Genomic DNA, 20358 nt, shown 5'->3' with positions numbered 1-20358 from the left:
TTTGAAACAAGGCACCTGTAAGGTGTTATCAATAGGTACACTAAAATGTTTGTTTAGGGCAGAAGTAGCAGGGTCAACCACACAAAAAGCCCACTTTTTGTCAACCCTTTTACCACTAGAGTTAAGCAAAGATTTTTGGGGGAATGAAGACCTTTGGAAGTGACCCAATCTTTATAAAATGCATTGTTTTGCAAGTTTTTATAGGTCTCTGTGCTCAAACAGAAAAAAAAAGTCAACTTACACAATGCCAAGGCTTTTGTGCACAGAGGCAAGTAGCAAGCATGTTGCATGACACTTCCTCTTCTACACAGTGATGGAGGGGAGAGAAATCTTCTGCAGCTTCCTCTAACACCACTTCAACATCCTTTTTATTCCCTTCTGATTGTGTCCTCTAGAACTGGCAGATCATGGTCTGGTTGAGGAATGGGAGAAGAGTTGTTTTTGAGCCCTGGACTAAGATGACTGTATTAAGGCCGTAATCAGATTGTTGCTAGAGTCAGATGCTGAGACTGGTGTTAGAAATGGGTCCTGCTCTGATGCATTACTGCTTTGAGGAAGGGTGTTGGGCCTTTGGCAGAGAGTGTTTGCCTGCTGTTTGAGAGAATGATTGCCTTTTTAGAACTGGCTCCCTTTTGCCTGGTCTTGCCATAGGTACAAGTGAGGGCATTCCCGTTGGGTATTTATGTGGAAGAGTGCAGCAAATACGTTACGTGCAGCCAAAAGGAGTACGTGTAAACCCACGTGAAGACTGTCCTAAGGAATGGACAAAGGGCAGGAGGAAGCACCCGAGTACCTTACAAAGGCTCTTGAGTGGGAGTGGCATTACCTTGTGCGACCAGCAGTGCGATGTAATACCTAGTCATCATATCAGATTGCACTGAGTGATTAAATTTTAGCACCAAGTTTGTGAAGTGAATATATTCCAAACATAGCCTTGTTTCACAAAGCAAGTCAAAGATACAGAGAAACCCTGTCTTACCTGTCCATGGTGCTGGACTGTATAAAAAAAAATGGAGGCTTTGCTCATCATGGTAGACAAACCCCCAAAGGGCTCCTCAGGGAGTGTGTTCCATAGCTATGAATCACATCCCTGGACCTGTATAGCACCCTGTTGCTAACAAGGCCTTGCACCAAGTGCCCAGGTCAGCATCCCATGCAGGATCCAGTGCCAAAGCAACATTACAGGCTGTCCCCACAGAGTGGAGTCTAGGTACAGTTCCCAAGGCGTAACGGACGTTGCACCAATCTGGATACACTACTACTGTGCAGGCATTAAAAGACAGATGATTGATTAAAGAATTCTCAGAAAAAATAAAATCTAGTGAAGATAATTTTTCCAGGAAAGATAAGAGGACCAACACCTTTAGACACTAACAAAAACTGGGGACTCACAGAGTGGGGTAGGTTTCTAGGGGAGGCACGCTCCTCAAGAGCTTGCCAGTGCCCAATAAGCTGAAGCTATGAGTCTAAAAACCCATGAATGAGTTGCCTGTGTCCTCTACAATTAAGATAATACCGCTTAGAGATCTTCAGAACCCATTATTTAAACACCTTTCTTGGTTAGTGACACAAAATCAAGCAAAAGGGTCAACAGGATAGTAAGGCAGCTAGCATCTGCAAAATTAAAAGTCAGCAATGGCAGCCTAACTTCTCTTAGGAAAGGGATTTCTAGATTAGTCACAAGAAGGAACAAACTATTTCAGGATAATGTTCCTCACAGTAAAATTGCAAAGACTTTGAACATATCATCTACAGTACATAATAGCAAGATTCTGAGACTCTGGAGAAATCTGTGTACAAGAAGGCCAAAATGCAATACTGGATGCCCATGATCTTCTGGCACTCGGGTGGCAGTGCATTAAAAAAAAGGAATGATTCTGTGATGGACATCACTGCATGGGATAAGGAATACTTTAAAAAATCACTGCCTGTGAAATTGGTAGCTGTGCCATCCAAAAATGCAAGGTAATGCTCTAGAATGCCAATAAGCCATATCTGAACATCATCCAGAAATGCTGTCGTCTTCTCTGGCCCATAGCTCATTTAAAATGGTCTGTGCAAAGTGGAACCTGTTCTGTTAGACTAATTGAAATTTTACATTCTTTTTGGCAACCATGGGCACCACATCCTCTGGACTAAAGAGAGGGAGCTTCCAGCTTGTAATCAGCTCTCAGTTCAAAATCCTACATCTCTGATGGTATGGGGGTATATTAGTTCATATGAAAGGGGCAGCTTGCACATCCAGAAAGGCACCATCAATGCTGAAAGATATTTCCATGTTTTAGAGCAGGAAAATTCTCAGTGTCTTTTTCAGAGAAGGCCTTGCACTTTTCAGGACAATGCCAACCTGCATACTGCAATCTTCACAACACTATAGCTTCATAGTAGAAGAGTCCAGGTGCTAAACTGGCCTGCCTGCGCTCCAGACCTATTACCAATAAGACAAAGATGCAGGACTGTTGAGCAGTTAGAATCATATCAGGCAAGAATGTGACAACATTCCTCTCCCAAAAATCCAGCAACTGGTCTCCTCCACTCCTACACATTTACAGAGTATTGTTAAAAGAGGGGATACTAGACCATAGTAAACATGGCCCTATCCCAACTTTTTTGAGATGTGTTGTCACAAACTTCAAACTACCTTATTGTTTTCTTAAAATGGTATATTTTCTCAGTTTAAACATTCTCTGTTGTGAATAAAATATGGGTTTACTAGTTTTGCAGATTGTTTTTATGTAGGAATTAGGGTTGTGTATAAAAAAAAAAAAGCTATAATTGCGATAATCCCTTGAAAAATTGATTTTTGTACTTAAAATCCTATTCTTGGAGCACATCATGGGACACAGAGCAAGCTTAATAATCATGACCATCTGAGTTATGTGCCACCTTCAGGTGTATAGACACTGGCAAATACAGGAAGTCCTTCTCTATATAAACCCACACCCCTGGCGAAGCCTAATTTTTCTAGCAATCAATATTACTCAAGGGGAGGGACCTGTGTCCCAGTGCTGTACTCCAAGAAACAGATTTCACAAGTACAAAAATCCAGTTTTCTTTCGCTTACATCACAGGCTTAATAATCATGAACACCTGGTGTGTGCAAAAGCACTGCTCCAAACGGGAGGGAATCTTAGCCACCTCTGCCAGGCCCAAAGCTACACCACAGCCCTCAAGACACTGACCAAACGCAGCATCTTCTGTGGCAGTTACATAAATCTTATAAGCTTGAAAAAGGTGTGAATAAATGACCAGGTAGTAGACGTGTGAAGCTCGTTTCATTCCAAACTGAAATGCAGACAAAATTTTCTTTATTTGGAGATTTGGATGTAAGATCATAGGAATATAGCCGTCTTCCAAAATTCGAATTTCAAAAATAGAATAAAAACAGACTAGCGTAAAAAAACAGAATAGAATAAAAAAATAAAATGGAATAAAATCCTATTCTTGGAGCACATCATGGGACACAGAGCAAGCTTAATAATCATGACCATCTGAGTTATGTGCCACCTTCAGGTGTATAGACACTGGCAAATACAGGAAGTCCTTCTCTATATAAACCCACACCCCTGGCGAAGCCTAATTTTTCTAGCAATCAATATTACTCAAGGGGAGGGACCTGTGTCCCAGTGCTGTACTCCAAGAAACAGATTTCACAAGTACAAAAATCCAGTTTTCTTTCGCTTACATCACAGGCTTAATAATCATGAACACCTGGTGTGTGCAAAAGCACTGCTCCAAACGGGAGGGAATCTTAGCCACCTCTGCCAGGCCCAAAGCTACACCACAGCCCTCAAGACACTGACCAAACGCAGCATCTTCTGTGGCAGTTACATAAATCTTATAAGCTTGAAAAAGGTGTGAATAAATGACCAGGTAGTAGACGTGTGAAGCTCGTTTCATTCCAAACTGAAATGCAGACAAAATTTTCTTTATTTGGAGATTTGGATGTAAGATCATAGGAATATAGCCGTCTTCCAAAATTCGAATTTCAAAAATAGAATAAAAACAGACTAGCGTAAAAAAACAGAATAGAATAAAAAAATAAAATGGAATAAAATAGAAAAAGGAATAGAGCAGAAATGCATAGAAAAAAAATAGAATAGATCAGAAAGAACAGTCTTTCGAAATTCGAATATAATAGAACCAGCTATTGTTCACAATGAATTTGGATTGATTCGATATTTTTGATTTGAATACTTCAAAATCCATTGGGGAAAATTTGAATCCGGTCAAAAATGAAATCCATAACTTAATAAACCGATCCTAAAAAAAGGTTTTCGTTCTGCTCATGTCTACCAGGTAGCAACCTTGCACATATGTCCCACTGAGGCCAGATGAACCTCCTACACTCCTTTTGACACTGGCGAAAAAAACTGAGGCATCCCTAGTAGGTGGGGTTATATAGAAGAGGACTTCCTGTCTTTGATTGCCAGTGTTCATTCACCAGAAGGTGCCCCTTAACCCAGACGGTCAGGATTATTAAGCCTGCTCTGTGTTCAGTAATGTATGAAAAATAATTATTTTAACTATGCTAGTTTGTCTAATCCTGCTGCCGTAGCAACCATCACTTCTCCAAGAATGACAGGATACTGAGCCAAGTCATTGTTCATAATTTATTTAGTACTCATGTCATCTATCAGTGTTCTTAACCCTGCCAAGTTCTTTTCTGTGGACTACAAAAAAAAACAAAAAAAAAAAAAAACACATAACTTTCCCCCTATGTTATGGAAATTAGGAGAGGTGTTCTGTAGTTCTAATCCTGCCTGTGGGTGCACAAAATTGCTTCTCCACAGATACAGTTCGATCAGTTGTCATGTCATCCAACTGGTAAACTGCAAATATTTAATTTTGTCTTGGGTTTAGATATACCACAAGTACAAGTAGCTGCTGTATAAAAGCTATATATAAAAAAATGTCCTAAACCTCTGAACCTCTGCGTTTTTAACATGCTCCACAGTACTTCTAAATAAATGTCCCAATGCTTTTTGAAGCAAAAATATTTTTTATTCGAATAGAATGATGAAATCCAGGAGGGCAGTCACTATCATTAAAAATGAAAATTACAAGGAGAAAAAAAAATTCATATGTAAGATAAAGGTAGAGTTGGGAAATCCTAAAGTTTTATAAACAATTTTACACAACTGGTTTCCCCTGAGCACTTCTTGACCGATTCATTGTCAAACACTTCTAAATGGACACAAATTATTATTACAGAGGTGAAAAGAAGCACACAATGTCAGCGTATTGAGATTTTCAGACTATATGCATGGCTTTACTTAAATCATCCCACATACTATTTATTCAGCATTATGCCCTTTAGTTGTATCATTAATACAGGCAGTGAAAGCTGTATTAAAAATATTAGAAACGGCTTATATTCATAAGCAATACTGAATAAAACAGTATTTCTAATTCCCCTGAACTTACTGCCGGGAAGCTAGTATGTCAGGCTTAAACCTATCGCATGGATCAGCTTATCTCTACATAGGAGAGTTTGACTCATACAGTAGTAAAAGATGGCCAAATTGTTAGACTTTGATAACAAAATATTCTTCATAATGTGACAGCCTACATAAACACAAGCAAATCAGGTATTTGCTAGCACAAGGTAGTCCGTACACGTAAAGGAGGATTGTACAAACCAGCTTATACCTGTGTGGCACACTTGTTGTAGACTGACAGACTGGTTGGTCCTTTGCCTTTTTACAAACATTGACCAAAATGGCAATGGGCTACACTTTTGTTCAGCATTACTCAGCAAGAGCAAGTTTTTGTTTCTTTTACTTCTAGACAGCCATGCTTTACTGCTGCATTTCAATGTTCCAATGAAATATTTTGTTTTACCCAAGATGCCGCTTCAATTGTGTACTGCTGCTTTAAGACTAGACAACTTTTAGTTTGTAGCACTTTTACATTCTGAAATAAAGAACATATTGAGTAGGGTGCTAACAGGCCAGAAGATATATATTAATTAAAAAAATGAAATAAATATAAAATATTCAACACGAACAGAGCCAAGTGCAGCTCATTCTAGAAAACGAAAGTCAGGGAAAAAAAGTCAAGCTTCGGTGGTGGAGGGTGACATAGATTGCGGTTTGGAAGGAGAACTGACTGCTGGGGCTTCCTCTTCCTCTTTAATTTCTGGTATGGCAACAGGTTCAGCAGGCAGGGGAGAAGGTGGGGGAGATGATGGAGGAGATGATGGAGCAGGAACATTGGCTGTTGCAGACCTGGGGTAGTCAATCTCACCTTCCTCAATTTCATGTTCCTGGTCAGATTCTGTAGTAAATGCCACTGTGTCCTCTCTCCTGCTTTTCTTGGAGCGCTCTTCACTGACACTTCTCTCCCTGCTACGTTTCCGAGCTCTCTCTTGGCTAATACTACGGCTTGATCGCCTACCATTCTTTCTACTTTCATTGCTATGGCTCCTTTCTGAGCTGCAAGATTCCCTCCTTTTCCGGCTATCTCTGTCTCTGCTGGTACTCCTCTCTCTACTATGACTTCTATCTCTTCTTTCCTTGCTCCGTCTGCTATTCTTCTCTTTCCTGTCTTTGCTTCTGCTTCTGCTCCTGCTCCTATCTCTCCTATGTCTACTGCCACTTCTGTCCCTATCCTTTCTCAGACTTCCATCACTATCACGTCTTTCCCTGCTCAAGCTTCTGTCTCTCTCACTGTGCGCTGGGTCTGGACTTCTCTCTTTACTGCTGCTATGATCTCTCTGCTTGCTACCATTTTTCTCTTTACTCCTGCTATCCCTGCTGTCTTTGCTGTAACTCCTGCTTCTCCTACTGTGCCTTCTGCTCCTGCTGCGTGATCGAGACCTGAAAAAATAAAAATAAATAATAATGAACAAATAGAAAAACAGGCTTTTTTTACTATATATCATTAAAAAGAACATAAGAATGACTTGCAGAAACAGCAAGCCTAAATAAAAAACACACTAACCTTGATCTAGAAGGGCTACTCCTACGTGAGCGTGACCTAAAGTAATGAATAGAAAAGAGTTAATAACCTCTGTAGAATAGAAACCTCCTGGAAAGATCTCACTTTGTTGTGTATCCCCCCCACCAAACATCCCCTGGTAGGATTGTGGGGGTGAATAAAATGGGCTGCCACAGGATATCATTAACAGAGCCCAACAATGCACACCCTTTAGGCCAAACTGCTCCATTCATGGAAGCTGTACTACAGCTTCTATGAATGAAAACAAGATCTGTAAATGGCAGGGCAGAGATATAAATCATCCGTCTGTCCTCTGTTCTTAGTCTAGTAAATCCTGTAGCAGCCTCTAAATCTAGTAACCTCCCAATATCGCAGTAGGGTTGATTACCCGTCACCCTGCCTATAATGCCATTCAGTAGTATCTATACTCTTTTGCTGTCAGAGCCCTTTTTCCCCTTAAGTTTTTGAACACGTGATAAAATGCACATTTTAGGCCTGAGGATTACTTAAAACCCCCAAAACATTTTCTAAAAGCAGAGACCCTGGAAAATACAATGTTGGTAGTTGTAATTTTTTTAAGTCACCCAATGACAGTGTAACTATAGCAAAATACAGTAATACCTCAGTTTACAAATTGAATTAGTTCTGCAGGACTTTTCATATAGCGAAACATTTGTAAACCGAAACACTGTTTCCCATAGGAATGCATTAAAAACAAATCTGTTTCCGAAGGTCATAAAAACAGTAAACGCTACTAAAATATTGCATGAGTTATTTGATTAACTCATGCGGCATTTTAGTAGTGACAACCATGTGTTAATGTTTCAGCTGTCAGCGGGGTTCCCCAATGACAGCTGAATGTAAAATACTTGCCGACAATTAAAAAAATTACTAAAAAAAAGGTGTGGGGTTCCCATTCCCATCCATACCAAGCACTTCGGGTCTGGTATGGATTTTAAGGGGAACTCCCACACCAAAATCCATACTAGACCCTTATCTGAGGGTACCATCCTCATTCTGGGGCCCCTTGTTAAAGGGTGCTTCCAAATTCCGAGAAGCCCCCTGCCCGCAGACCCCCACATCCACCGGCCAGGGTTGTGAGGAAGAGGCCCACGCTGCATGCTCAGATAAGGGTCTGGTATGGATTTGGGGGGGGGAATGTGGGATGACCCCCATTTTTTTTTTTTGGCTTGGGAGTTCCCCTTAAAATACATACCAGACCCGAAGGGCTTGGCATGGATGGAGGGGGGACCCCACGCAGTTTTTCTTTATAATTTTTTTTAATTGCCAGCAAATTCTTTTACACTCAACTGTCTGGTGCCAGTTTTCAAATGTAATTACTGCTTATTTTTTTCTTCACTATACAGTAGTTTAGAAATTCAGCTGTCACTTTCCCCCTCCAGCTAAAAAAGAGAAAGTTTTTTATTTTTTTTCCCCAAGTTAAAAGAAACAATGTTTCCTTTCAGTTTCTTAAAAGATACAAAAGTTTCCTGTAACTCCAGGGAAAGTGACAGCTAATGTCTTGAGCTATAGTGAAGAAAAAAAAAAAAAAAAAAAGACGGCAATTGCATTTAAAAAACAGCACTGACATGCACTTCGTATTGCAAAAAAAAATTTGTAAACCATGGCATTATTTTCAATGGATTTTCATTCGTAAACCGAAAATTACATTAACTGAGGCATTCGTAAACCAAAGTATTACTGTATAGGCTAATTAAGGGTATATATATATATACACACACTCAAAATATATAATATACCCAATTTGTTGCTAAATAACGACAAAGACAAGGTTGCTTTGAGTAAATACCAAAACACATCAAGCATCCTAGAATGATTTTTCTCACTCCGGTGTGGGTGTGTGGGGCATATGGGTAGATAAACTACAAAATCTGCCTCCTCCAATTACAGAACACTTTGCATTCTGGGAAAGAATACCATGAGTTCCTTGAAGAGCAGCACAACTTCACACTTGCAAAAGCTGATTTTACCCCAGCAGGGCTAGAAGATCAGTACTGTAGGGAGGACCTGGTGACAGTGGGCAGAATATTTCTAAGTAATCCAGCAAAAATAAAAATAAATATTTTTTTTTTCAGATTTAAAATTCTCTCTCTACTGAGGTCTGTTCAAAGCATCGACTATTTTATTTTGGTAATACTTCATAGATTTAGTTTTTAACTTTCCTCCTGTTCATCTGAGATCACGTCCCATTGTTCTGATCTTCATATTGAAGATGCTGCACTCCTGAACACCCCATTTCTTTTGTCTGTTGTCATAACCCGGCACCAAAATCTTGCCGAGTGAGATTATAAAGTAATCTTATACATTTTAAGAAGCATTTAAATGCATATCAAAGCCTCAGGACAAAAACGTCAACTAATGCAGCTGCCATATCTGTGGACTAGTAAATTGCAATATAGTTCTTTTCAGATGAAGTACAATTTTCCACAAGCCCAAATAATGGCCTTTTCATCCTACCAGGAACCTAGTGCCTTTGTAATTTCCTGTGCACTGATGTGTCTATGTTACCTTTTCCAGCGTTCTTCTCTAAACTACAGAACACCTTGTTCCTATGATAGGTGGTGAGGATGGGAGAAAAGTTATTTCAAACTAGGAATGTAGCCTAAGGAGACACCACTTCTCCACAGAAACAGTAGGATTTATTTACTAAAGCTGGAGAGTGCAAAGTCAGGCTCACTACTGCATAGAAACCCATCAGCTTCCAGGTTTTATTGCCAAAGCTTAACTGAACAAGCTGAAATTAAAAGTGGATTTGTTTCTATGCAGAAATGAGCCTAATTTTACACTCTCCAGCTTTAGTAAATAAACCCCAGTGAGTGTTGCCCCCGGAAGTACGCAACTAGCAGGATCGCTGGATGAAAGAGAAAAACCTGAGTGTAAAAATAAATGCAGACACACCGAACTATACAACATGTTTACTTCAGTTTACATACACATTAAAGTGTCTGTAAAGGAGATATATATATATATATATATATATATATATATATACACATACACACACACACACACACACACACACACACACACACACACGTCTATACTTACCTGCTCTGTGCAATAGAATTGCAGAGTGGCCCCGATCCTCCTCTTCTTGGGTCCTCCAGCCAGCACCCCTGGCTCCTCCCCTTTCAGTGCCCCCCAATAGGAAGCCAATTTCCATGGCAGCACTCGTGCGGGCTCACTCCCAAGTCCTGCTGCTGCGTCCAATTGACACCCGCTCCCTTGTCACTTCAGTTGATTGGCAGGAGCAGAAGCCAATGGCTCCTGCTGCTATCAATCTGCCCAGTGAGGAGACACAGCCAGGAGAGCCGTAGCTCTCATGCACAGCGATGGATCGCGATGTGGCGCAAGGGGAGGGTGCGAATTAAGGTACAAAACCTTAAGGCTTTAGAACCACTTTAAGTGAAAAGCAGGACAGTAAACATGGGGTACCAGAAAACATACCTGGAGCGACTGCGTGAAGAAGAATATCTGGATCCAGCCCTATCCTCCACCAAACGTATTCTCCTCCCATTAACCTGCGAACCATCCAGTTTATCTAGCGCCCGCTTCATGTCCGAATATGTACGGAACTCAATGATTCCTTCATTAGGACGACGCTGATGTGCATCTGCGTAAGTAACTTCTCCAGCCTGGCGCATGAAATCCTACAGTAAAAGAAAAACTGTATGAAGCTGAGGTGTCTAAATGCAAACGTGTAAGCAAAAAAAAAAGAAAAAGCACATCAAACTCTGATGGTACAGGTGCTGCACATAAAAATAAAAATTTTGTCTACATTATTTCAGTTCTCTCTGTATTATCACCTACCTTAAGGTCCTGCCAACTGCATCGGGTGGAAAGGTTTTCTACCCTCAGTCGGTAGATTGTTCGAACTGGAGGGCCAAACTTCTCACTTCCACTTTTGCGGTATCCATAACCACCTGGATCCAGAAACAAAATAACTCAGGGAATGCCCAAAAGCATTTATTAAAACATAGTACACGATGTACACAGTCTAGGGCTATAATTTTTTACATGGAAAAAAAAAATTCCAGGAGCAGAAAATAATATTCCAGGAGTTAAAAAACCCAGCTATCCACCCATCTAGTAGAGAATAACTCCCATAACCCTAACTACATTACAGTCATTACATTTTCAAAACCGATACAATTACTGTAAATATATATATATTCCTAAAAAGCAACCCAGTTTAAATCTGTCTATAAGTAACCCCATGCTCCCCACCAATCACTTACCTTGAAACAATGGAGAGCCCTCAGCCACCCACGCTCCCTCTGCATGCCCTGCGTCGGACGGCTGCCTTGGGCCCCCCGCTGACAGGTAAACCCAACGCGCTCACCCACGTATGTGCCCCCCCCGCGGCTCCTCCTCGGATCTCACAAGAAGAAGAGAGAGGAGGAGGAAGGGATAGGCTGCACAATGAAATTACCTGGAGACAGACATCTTGTCGGCCTCACACTAACTTATGCATTATCACCCCATAGCAGTTTAATAAAATGGCCAGTGAATGACTAACTCAGGTTTCTAGAGTATTCAGAGCCATTTTAAAAAGTATAGGGGATAAAATATAACAACAATAATGATGATTAAAAAAAAAAAAACTAAAACATTTAAGGACAGGCAAATATCAAGTTAAAATTAACCTACTTTAATAAAGCGGTTTAATTTGTAATGTGTGTGGTATTGAAATAATAACCAGTCTGGCCGGCAGCATCAACACAAACAAGAACATTTTTCAATCTAAGAGGAAGAAATAGCTAGATGCAGCACTGGTATAAAATATCTCTTAAACATGTAATTATTTGAATGTTATTTAGCCGATTCACTGAATTGAAAAAAAAAAATAAAAATGATAAACTCTAGGTGTAATCTTTTTTTTTTTTAGTTAGACAATAATGGGAGATGCTATGGCTAATCTCTTTAAAAAAAAGATGAGCTGCTTAGCCATCTCTAGATTCCATGCTTTTTCAGTGTTACTGATTCTTGCAGATTAGCATTTTCAGAAAAGTGGGTCAACAATATCAGCCACCATTTTACCTCAGTATAGTTGTTTTGGTAACCCACTCTGTTCTGAAAAAGTTGCCCCAGAGTTGCGTTTGAACAATTGTGCACATACAGCAAGACACTGCATGCTGAATGTAAAGTAGTGCTATGCCTTCACATATGCAGCTGTAAAAGCTCATTAAGGTAAAACTCCATCTTAAAAGAAAAAAACCAAAACAACTAACAACTCAAGCTATGTAATGTAATATTATTAAAAGAGTAGGTTCAAAAATCTTAAGACAGCTTTTCATTTTTTGCTGGTTGCCTTGGCTCTAAGCATCTGACCAGCGCTGTCTAGCACCAGTATTGAATACGCTGTGTAAAATAAATTAAACAGCTTAAAGTGGAAGAAAAGTCTAACTATTCTTAAAATGTTCCATCACCCTCCTCCTTATAAAAATGCGTGTGCGCTTACCTATTTTTAATCTATTCCGGTAACGTGATCTTACAGCTCCAGCTCAGGGAGTGCTCTACAACGGCTGGGAATTCTGGGAGCCCTCATGTCATCCATAGCCCAGCCAGTCAGTACTCCCTTGCAGCTCACTGACAGGGGAGCCCAAGCTGCGGGATAACAGGACCAGACCATAGTGGATTAAAAACAGATAGGTATACAAATCTTTTTTTATACAGGTTAGGCAGGATAGGTCAGAGAAGGGGGAGAGAACACTTAAGAATAGTGTCAAGCTTTTTTTCCCCCCACTTTCAAGTGAGAAAAAAAAAAAAAAAAAACTAAAAACTGCTTTATAGTGCTGCAAATGATTTTCCTGAAAGCAGCACTCTTGTCCACACCGAAAAGCACCCTAAATCTATAGATTAACAGACATATAGTTGATTTTTTTTTTTTACAATTTGGACCACACGATTTTGTCTTCGTTTAGACCATAAAAAAAAAAAAAAAAAGTGACCCGATTGGGAAAAAAATGTCAATGACGTCCTGCAGAGCAAGAAGCTTTATCTGTACCTGGTCCAGCATCTATTAGTGAAATCTGCTGCAGTGTTTTGCTGCCCCAAAATGAATGGGCTCAAATAGCACTGCAAAAAAATAAATAAATATCGCATGCGATTTCAACAGGAATACAGTGCAATTCCTGTCAAAATGGCATGCAGTTTCCCTCACTGCTCCTGTGTGATCCCAATATAGAAAGACAGGGAAACACCATCTAAGAGGTGCAGCAATAGGCAAATAATTAATGATATAACAACTCACATGTTAAAAGTACACAACATATCTTGCATGACAAAACCACAGCCGCTTGCGGTGCTCACAGGGCTGGAGGAGATGTAGAAAGTACCGGGACCCCTGTGGGGATAACCACCTATACATCTCCAACCCTGTGAACACCACAAGCAGCCGTGGTTTTGAATTTGACATGCAAGATGTATTGTGTACTTTTAACATGTGAGCTGTTATCGCATTAATAAACTGTTTGCCCATTGCTGCACTTCTTAGATAACGCTTCCCTTTCTTTCTATACTGAAATCACACAGGAGCTGTGGGGGAAGCCACATGCGATTTGGACAAGAATCGAACTGCATTCCTGTTCAAATCGCATGTGATTATTTGCAGTGCGATTTAAGCCCATTCATTTTGAAAATGTTATCAGTTGCAGGAACATTTGCACAAGTACTTGTGCAAGTACTTGGTATTAGTGCAACCCTAGAAGTTACAGTTTTAGACAATACAAAAAGTGGTCCATGCTTGAATTAACTAAGTTTCAGAAATATAACGAGCATGTATGCAACTGAATGGGCTGTCTCATGACTAACTGCTCAGAACCGTAAGGGGTGCAATGTAGATTTTAGTCTGTAGTTTAGCAATATCACATCTGTTATAGGTAAAGTGTTGTTGTATGTGGATGACAGGTCCAACTGAACCAATATTTTTTGCTCATCCAATAGCACAATTGAGGAGAAAAGAAAAGCACAAAAGTACATATGCTAAACTTACTGCGCGCTTCCCTCCTTGGAGCACGTGCATGTTCCACAATGACTCGTTCACCACATAGGTCTCTTCCATTCATCTCATAAACAGCATCTTCAGCATCACGCATATCTTCAAACTCCACAAAGCCATACCTGAAAAACATACAGGCAATTACTGAAGTGTATCTAAACCCAAGAAAAAGCAGTGTTGCAGCCTGCATGTCCTTAGATATGGCGACGCATTAGTTTATTTTTTTCACACTTACTCTCCTAGGATCACAACTGTACTGAACAAGATTGTTGCCCTATATACGTGATTATGCATTTCTGGGTAGGGGGTGCACGCGAGACACTCCCTACCCGCGCCGCCAATCACTGGGCCCCGGACGGTAATTACTCGCTGGCGCCCAGTGATTTCTAAGGATCTCCGACGGAGGGGAGGACTGTTTTGTTTTACTAACAGTCCTCCTCCCTGTCAGCCTGGACACACTGCTGTGGATGGCTGTCCAGCGCTGCCCCCTGGACCGCCATGATAGATCCGCCTCTGAGCAGGGTGGTCGTCACGGCAATGTGACATCACATGTGCGCCCCGTCCCTTTCACTGACTCTCCAGGTCTAGGGCCATCCTGTGCCGCATTGGCAGGTCTGAGACTGGTACCTGCTGGGAGGCTGGGGCTGTCCTCTCCCACCCCCCAAGCCACACTGTGCCCCCGTCCCCACATGTAGTGGTGAACGCATACATAGGCCACACCCACATATGTAAACGGTGTTTAAACCACACGAGGTATCGCCACAAACGTCAGAGCAAGAGCAATGATGCTAGCACTAGACCTCCTCTGTAACTTTACGCTGGTACTCTAGAAATTTTTAAAGAGTCACGAATGGAGATTATTTAAGTACTGTTGTTTGACGCTATTCCACGTGCATGCACAATTTTAAAGCATGACATGTCAGATATCTACTCGCCATATCATCTTTAATATTTTTTTTTTTTTAATTCGGGTATATATTATGTTTATTTTAAACCTAAAAGTGTATTTTTTCCCTCAAAAATATATATTAATTTTTAAAAACCATCCATTTCAGTTTTGGTTTTTGGCCAAGTGCATCCTGAATTTTTGGTTTCGGCAGCAGAATTTTATTTCGTTGCACCACTAGATAATTGTTAGGCACCTGGAGAGAGAGATGGAACAGAGTGAAAATAAACCTTATTAGGTGATCAGAGAGGAAAAGGATTGTGAGGTTGCACGGAGTGCATAGATAGGAGAACACAAAGTCAAGGGTGTGTCCATCGGAGTGAGTAGAAGCCTGTATCCATTGCTTCAGGTTAAATGAGGTTAGACTAAGAAGTTTAGAAGTAGCAAGAGTTTTAGTACGAACAGGGGTTTTGATATCGCAATGCTGCAAATGATAGTGGGAACTTCAGGAGAGAGAAAACAGGGTAGTCATGAAGGAAAGTTGATATCAGTCCGGGGAAAGGGGGGGGGGGTTAAATCACAGCAACAATTAAAGAAATTGGAGAAAGCAGAGCTATACAGTGAGCTTCAAATGATGAGAGCAACACAGAGGAAACCTGAAAGGTGCTGTGTGGGGATAGGAGGATTCCCACTCCACCTTCCTTGTGTCCACTGGGTCTGGGGGAGCGAGTCCAAAGAAGGCCACAATGGGGGAGGGAAGCAGTGTCCAATTCATGAAGCCAGGTTTCGGTGACAGCACGTGGATGAAAAGAATTTGCGACAAAGAGGTCAAGAACAGAGGCGAGTTTGATGCAGAGAGGAAAACGGGGAAGCTGGTTTTGGGAAGAAGAGGAATGGAAATATGAGGGGACATGTCTCAGCATCCCGGGATTTTATTAGCATGTGGGATTAGAATTAGGACAAGATGATGAGTGCAGTAATAAGTAGAGGACCAAGGGCCAAGACCCGGTGAGTGACATCCACTGCATCCAATAGCAGTGCGAGTAGGTGATTTTGCACAGTGCGGCCGCCCTGTAGCAGTATATCTGCTATAGAGCGGTAGGCAAGTGGTTAGTTTATTTGGACCAAGCTGGAACAAATTATTTATTTCACTAAGTGCAGCACTGGCTCTAAGCACTGTATGTAGCATACAGTACCTAGTGCTGGGTTCCGGCTGTGAGACAGACTTCCCGTCTCACACCTGGAACAATGCAGAGTCGGTCTAAGCAGCACTCAGAGGAATCATTGTATTTGTTCACCGAACAATGCAGAGTCGGTTTAAGCAGCACTCAGAGGAATCATTGTATTTGTTCACCGGCTCTTGTGTTCCAGGTGTGAGGGGGGAAGGATCGGTCTCACAGCCAGGACCCAGCACTGTGTACTGTATGTAGGCAAAGCTACATGCAGTGCTTAGAGCTAGCACAGCACTTAGTAAAGAAAATAGTTTGGACCAGCTTGGTCTAAACAAACTATTTAACCAGTTCAACTCTTTGGATGTACTATGTTTGTCCAAAGAATGAACCTCTAATTAGAAATGCATTGATATATATCGGTGGCCGAAAATAGCATTATTGGCATTTTGCTGATAGGAAAAAAGTGCAGATAATGGTCACCGAAAACTAGCGATTTTACCACGTTTAGGGTGCGTTTTTCATAGGTCATGTTACTTAAAAAAAAAAAAAAAAAATGCATCAAAACGCAACACGTGGGTTTTCAATGCATTTTCAGGCCTGGTTCATACCAATGCAGTTTGTGTTTTGCAGTGTGTTTTTGCATGCATTTTTGTGGCCAACTTATTGCTGGACATATTAAAAATGCATAATGTGCGTTTTCAATGCATTTCAGGTCTGGTTCACACCAAAGCAATTTGCATTTTGCCTGTTTTGAAGTGCATTTTTGCTGCTTTATTTTTTTATTGGCCAACTTGTTGCTGGGCAGATTAGAAACTTAATTTTGATGCGCTTTCAATGAATTTCAGGCCTGGTTCACACCAATGAAGTTCGCGTTTTGTCTGTTGTGTGCACACGTTTTTGATGTGTTTTGCCTTTTTTTAAAAAAAATTTTTGTCCAACTTTTTGTCGGGCAATTTAAAAAAACAAAAATGCATCAAAAACCGCGGTAAATGCATGAAAACACGCTACATGCATCTCCATTGAAGTCTATTGAAGCAAAAACGCAAGGTTTTGCGCTTAAAAAAGTCCCCTGACCCTTTCCAAGACTGCATAGATGTGAACGTGTTCTACAGGAAACCATGTTAAATGGACTGTAGTGCATTTCTGCAAAAAGCCCTAAAAAATACATAGATGTGAACTACGCCTCAATGGGGAGGTGCACATTTTTTTTTAGTTGCCAAATATGCACCAAAAATGCAGCAAGCAGGGAAGCGCAACGGACCAGTGTGAAGACATACACTGAATATTAGGGGTGGCTGAAACTTTTTGGCCGAAATAAAAAAAAAAAAAAAAAAGCACCAATACAGGTGCCAATTAAACCCCGCCCCTCAGTAGTTCCCAGCTTTCCCGAGAAACCATCAATCCCAGCGCTGGGCATAGAGATGAGTGAAGGAAAGATGGCCGCCACTCATCTCTGCCCTTGGAGGACCAGAGCTATGTCGCTTCCCGTTCCGGCCATTTTTTTTTTTTTTTTAAAAAGCACTAGTTCAATGCATTTTTTTGATCCAATGCTTTACATTGGAGAGATGCAGGGTTTTATTGACCCCATATCTCTTCATAAAGAGGACCTGTCACTAATTATTTCTATCACAAGGGATGAATGCATTTCTTGTGATAAGAGTAAAAGTGATTAAATTTTTTTTAAAGGGACAGTGCAAAAAAAAAAAACAAAAACATTTTTTTTCAAAGTGCCTCCGTCCCCCCGTGCTCGCACGTAGTGGTGAACGCATAGGACATGCCCACATATGTAAACCACACACGAGGTATCGCCACGAACGTCAGAGCAAGAGCAATAATGTTCGCACTAGACCTCCTCTGTTACTTTACACTGCTAACCTGTAGAAATGTTTAAATCATCACCCATGGAGATTTTTAAGTACCCCAGTTTCATGCCATTCCACAAGCATGTGCAATTTTAAAGCGTGACATGTTGGGTATCTATTTACTTGCCGTAACATCCTCTTTCATATTTTATAAAAAAATTGGGGTATATATATTTTTTTGGTTTTTTTTTAATCAGTGTATATTTTTCCAAAAAATATATATTCCTTTTTAAAAACTGCACATTTCGGTTTTCGGCCAAGTCCATTTTGAATTGTTTTCAGCACCAGAATTTTCATTTCGGTGCACTACAATTGAATATAAAGGGATGCATTTTTCTTTAGCCTTTTTTTTTTTTTTAGTTTTAAATGTAAAAGCGCTGCAAAAACTGCTCAGTGTGAAAGCAGCCTACTGGTTGAAAGGAGCTGAAAATAAATTAATATTCATATTAATTAAAAAGTTGAATACAATTAAATATTAAAATGCATATATATTTTTTAAAAAACTGTCCATTTTGGTTTTCAGCCAAATGCATCCTGAATTTTTGGTCCAAGAATTTTAATTTCGGTGCACCACTACCTTTAATCACAAGCTGATGGCTGTAGAAGCAGCCATCAGCTTGTGTGTTTAACGTTCAGCCGGCTTGAAAGTGATGCGGCAGCTCCATAATTGCCAATCACTTTCACAGAGCTGGCAGCATGGTGATTCCCCCCTCATGGTCTCCATAAAGAGAACCTGTCACCTGCTGCTATCACAAATGGGTTTATTAACCCCATGTGATAGTCAAGTAAAAATAAAGAAGTGTTAAAAATGAAAATATATATTTAAAAATATGCCGTAATCCCCCCCCCCCCCCCGTTGCCCTGCATACCTGTGCAACCGCAAGTCCATGGTGTGCACACATATGTAAACCACGGCTGCACCACACGTGTGACATATCACCACAAACATCAGCGTGAGAACAATAATTCTACCACAAGAGCTCCTAGTTAACTCTAAACAGATGAGCTGTAAACACTTTTAGAGTCACCTATGGTGATTTTTGGGCACTGTAGTTTTCAAAGTGATTTCACAGCAAAATAAAAATGGAGACAAAAATGGATGGGGGAGTATGCTTTGAATATTAAAAATGAATTAAATTGCGGTTTTGATTATGGTGCTCGGATGCAGTGTAGTTCCACTGTAAGTATGGGAACGACCAGTGCAAGTGTGAGAAGGGTGTATTTATTTATTTCAGGTACTTATATAGCGCCGTCAGTTTATGCAGCGCTTTACATATATATTGTACATTCACATCAGTCAATAACCCTCAAGGGGTGTACAATCTAAGGTCCCTCACATTCATACATACACATATTAGGGTCAATTTTAGACAGGATCCAATTCACCTACCAGCATGTCTTTGGAGAGTGTGAGGAAACTGGAGTACCCAGAGGAAACCCACACAGGCACAGGGAGAACATGCAAACTCCAGGCAGGTGGTGCCGTGGTGGGATTTGAACCAACGACTCTAGTACTGCCAGGCGGAAGTGCTAAGCATTTAGTGTAGAAGATTGGGCGAGACCTAAGATCAGAGTCAAAGGGTGACCATAGCAGTTGTAAAGGAACGGGGTCTAGGGGGCAGGTGGTGAGGTAGGCCTCAGAAGTTTAGCGACTTTCTCCCTGGTTACAAGGCCAAAAGAGGAAAGTCTTGGGGGCGATAATTGGCAGGACCGTACGTCTGCAGAAGCGTCACAACAATGTTTAGATGTTGCAAAAAGCTTGCCATATTTCATAAGTTCCCGCAAAGCACATGAATGTCGCCGTAGAGCGAGGGCGATTGCACACGGCAATTAAAAACTAAAGTTTTAACCCTGCATGGTTGCAAAAAAAAAAAAAAAAAGTTTTGCCTTTAGATCTAAAGAGCAGTCACAAAAAGTAATCCCATTCACTGGTTGGAACAAAGCAAGGCACCGGCCTGACTGCACACAGTAACCATCTCAGGCTGAGGAGGGGGCACGGTGAGCCAGAACCCACACAAAGCTCTCCTCTTCGGGTCGGCCATTGCAGGACGATGTGCGGCTCTTCTAAAAGCCCGCCCCGCTCCAACACCCCGCGCACCGCTTCCTAAAGCTCGGACAACTTAGTCGGGAAGCTCGGAGACGGCCATCGGAGCACTACCCATCGATCGGAACTCACCCGTTCTTCAAATCCACCTCTACGATCTTCCCAAAGCCCTTGAAGAAACGCTCCACGTCCCTCTCCCGGGCCCGATGGCTGAGGCGCCCGATATAGACCCGCGGTAAGGTCGATAGGCGCGACATGGAGTCGGCAGGCTGGCGGTATGCTCTAGGAGAGAAGCAGAAGGAAGCTTGGTCACCGCTGTCCGCCTTACAGCCAACGTGCTACCGTCTCACCCGAACACACGCTCGGGATTCCAGCTGCAAAAGCAAGCGCGGGCTCCAGAGCGGAAGCAGAAAGCGGAGAGGAAGTGATTC

General features: G+C 41.3%; 1 protein-coding gene across 1 annotated transcript; it reads right to left on the bottom strand.

Annotated features, from left to right (window-relative positions):
* Positions 1 to 4982: 4982 nt before the first annotated feature.
* On the bottom strand, positions 4983 to 20355 carry SRSF4 (serine and arginine rich splicing factor 4). The gene is made up of 6 exons (XM_089671897.1): positions 20060 to 20355; positions 13958 to 14085; positions 10774 to 10886; positions 10411 to 10613; positions 6946 to 6981; positions 4983 to 6821 (listed from the first exon to the last, which is right to left on the bottom strand). The coding sequence occupies exons 1-6, from the start codon at positions 20182 to 20184 to the stop codon at positions 6059 to 6061; spliced, it is 1368 nt and encodes a 455-aa protein (XP_089528023.1). The 5' UTR covers positions 20185 to 20355; the 3' UTR covers positions 4983 to 6058.
* Positions 20356 to 20358: the final 3 nt, after the last annotated feature.

This window comes from Staurois parvus, unplaced genomic scaffold (assembly GCF_062004578.1).
Source record: "Staurois parvus isolate SC_StPar_1 unplaced genomic scaffold, SC_StPar_1.0 ptg000115l, whole genome shotgun sequence".
In the NCBI taxonomy this organism is placed as follows: domain Eukaryota; kingdom Metazoa; phylum Chordata; class Amphibia; order Anura; family Ranidae; genus Staurois; species Staurois parvus.
This window is presented reverse-complemented; position numbering and strand designations above follow the sequence as displayed.

Coding starts and splice junctions, on each gene's coding strand:
- SRSF4 (XM_089671897.1), bottom strand. CDS start 20,184: ATGTCGCGCCTATCGACCTTACCGCGGGTCTATATCGGGCGCCTCAGC. Junction 14,086..20,059: donor GAGGTGGATTTGAAGAACGG/GTGAGTTCCGAT, acceptor TATGTTTTTCAG/GTATGGCTTTGTGGAGTTTG. Junction 6,982..10,410: donor TCTTCACGCAGTCGCTCCAG/GTATGTTTTCTG, acceptor TCATTACTTTAG/GTCACGCTCACGTAGGAGTA.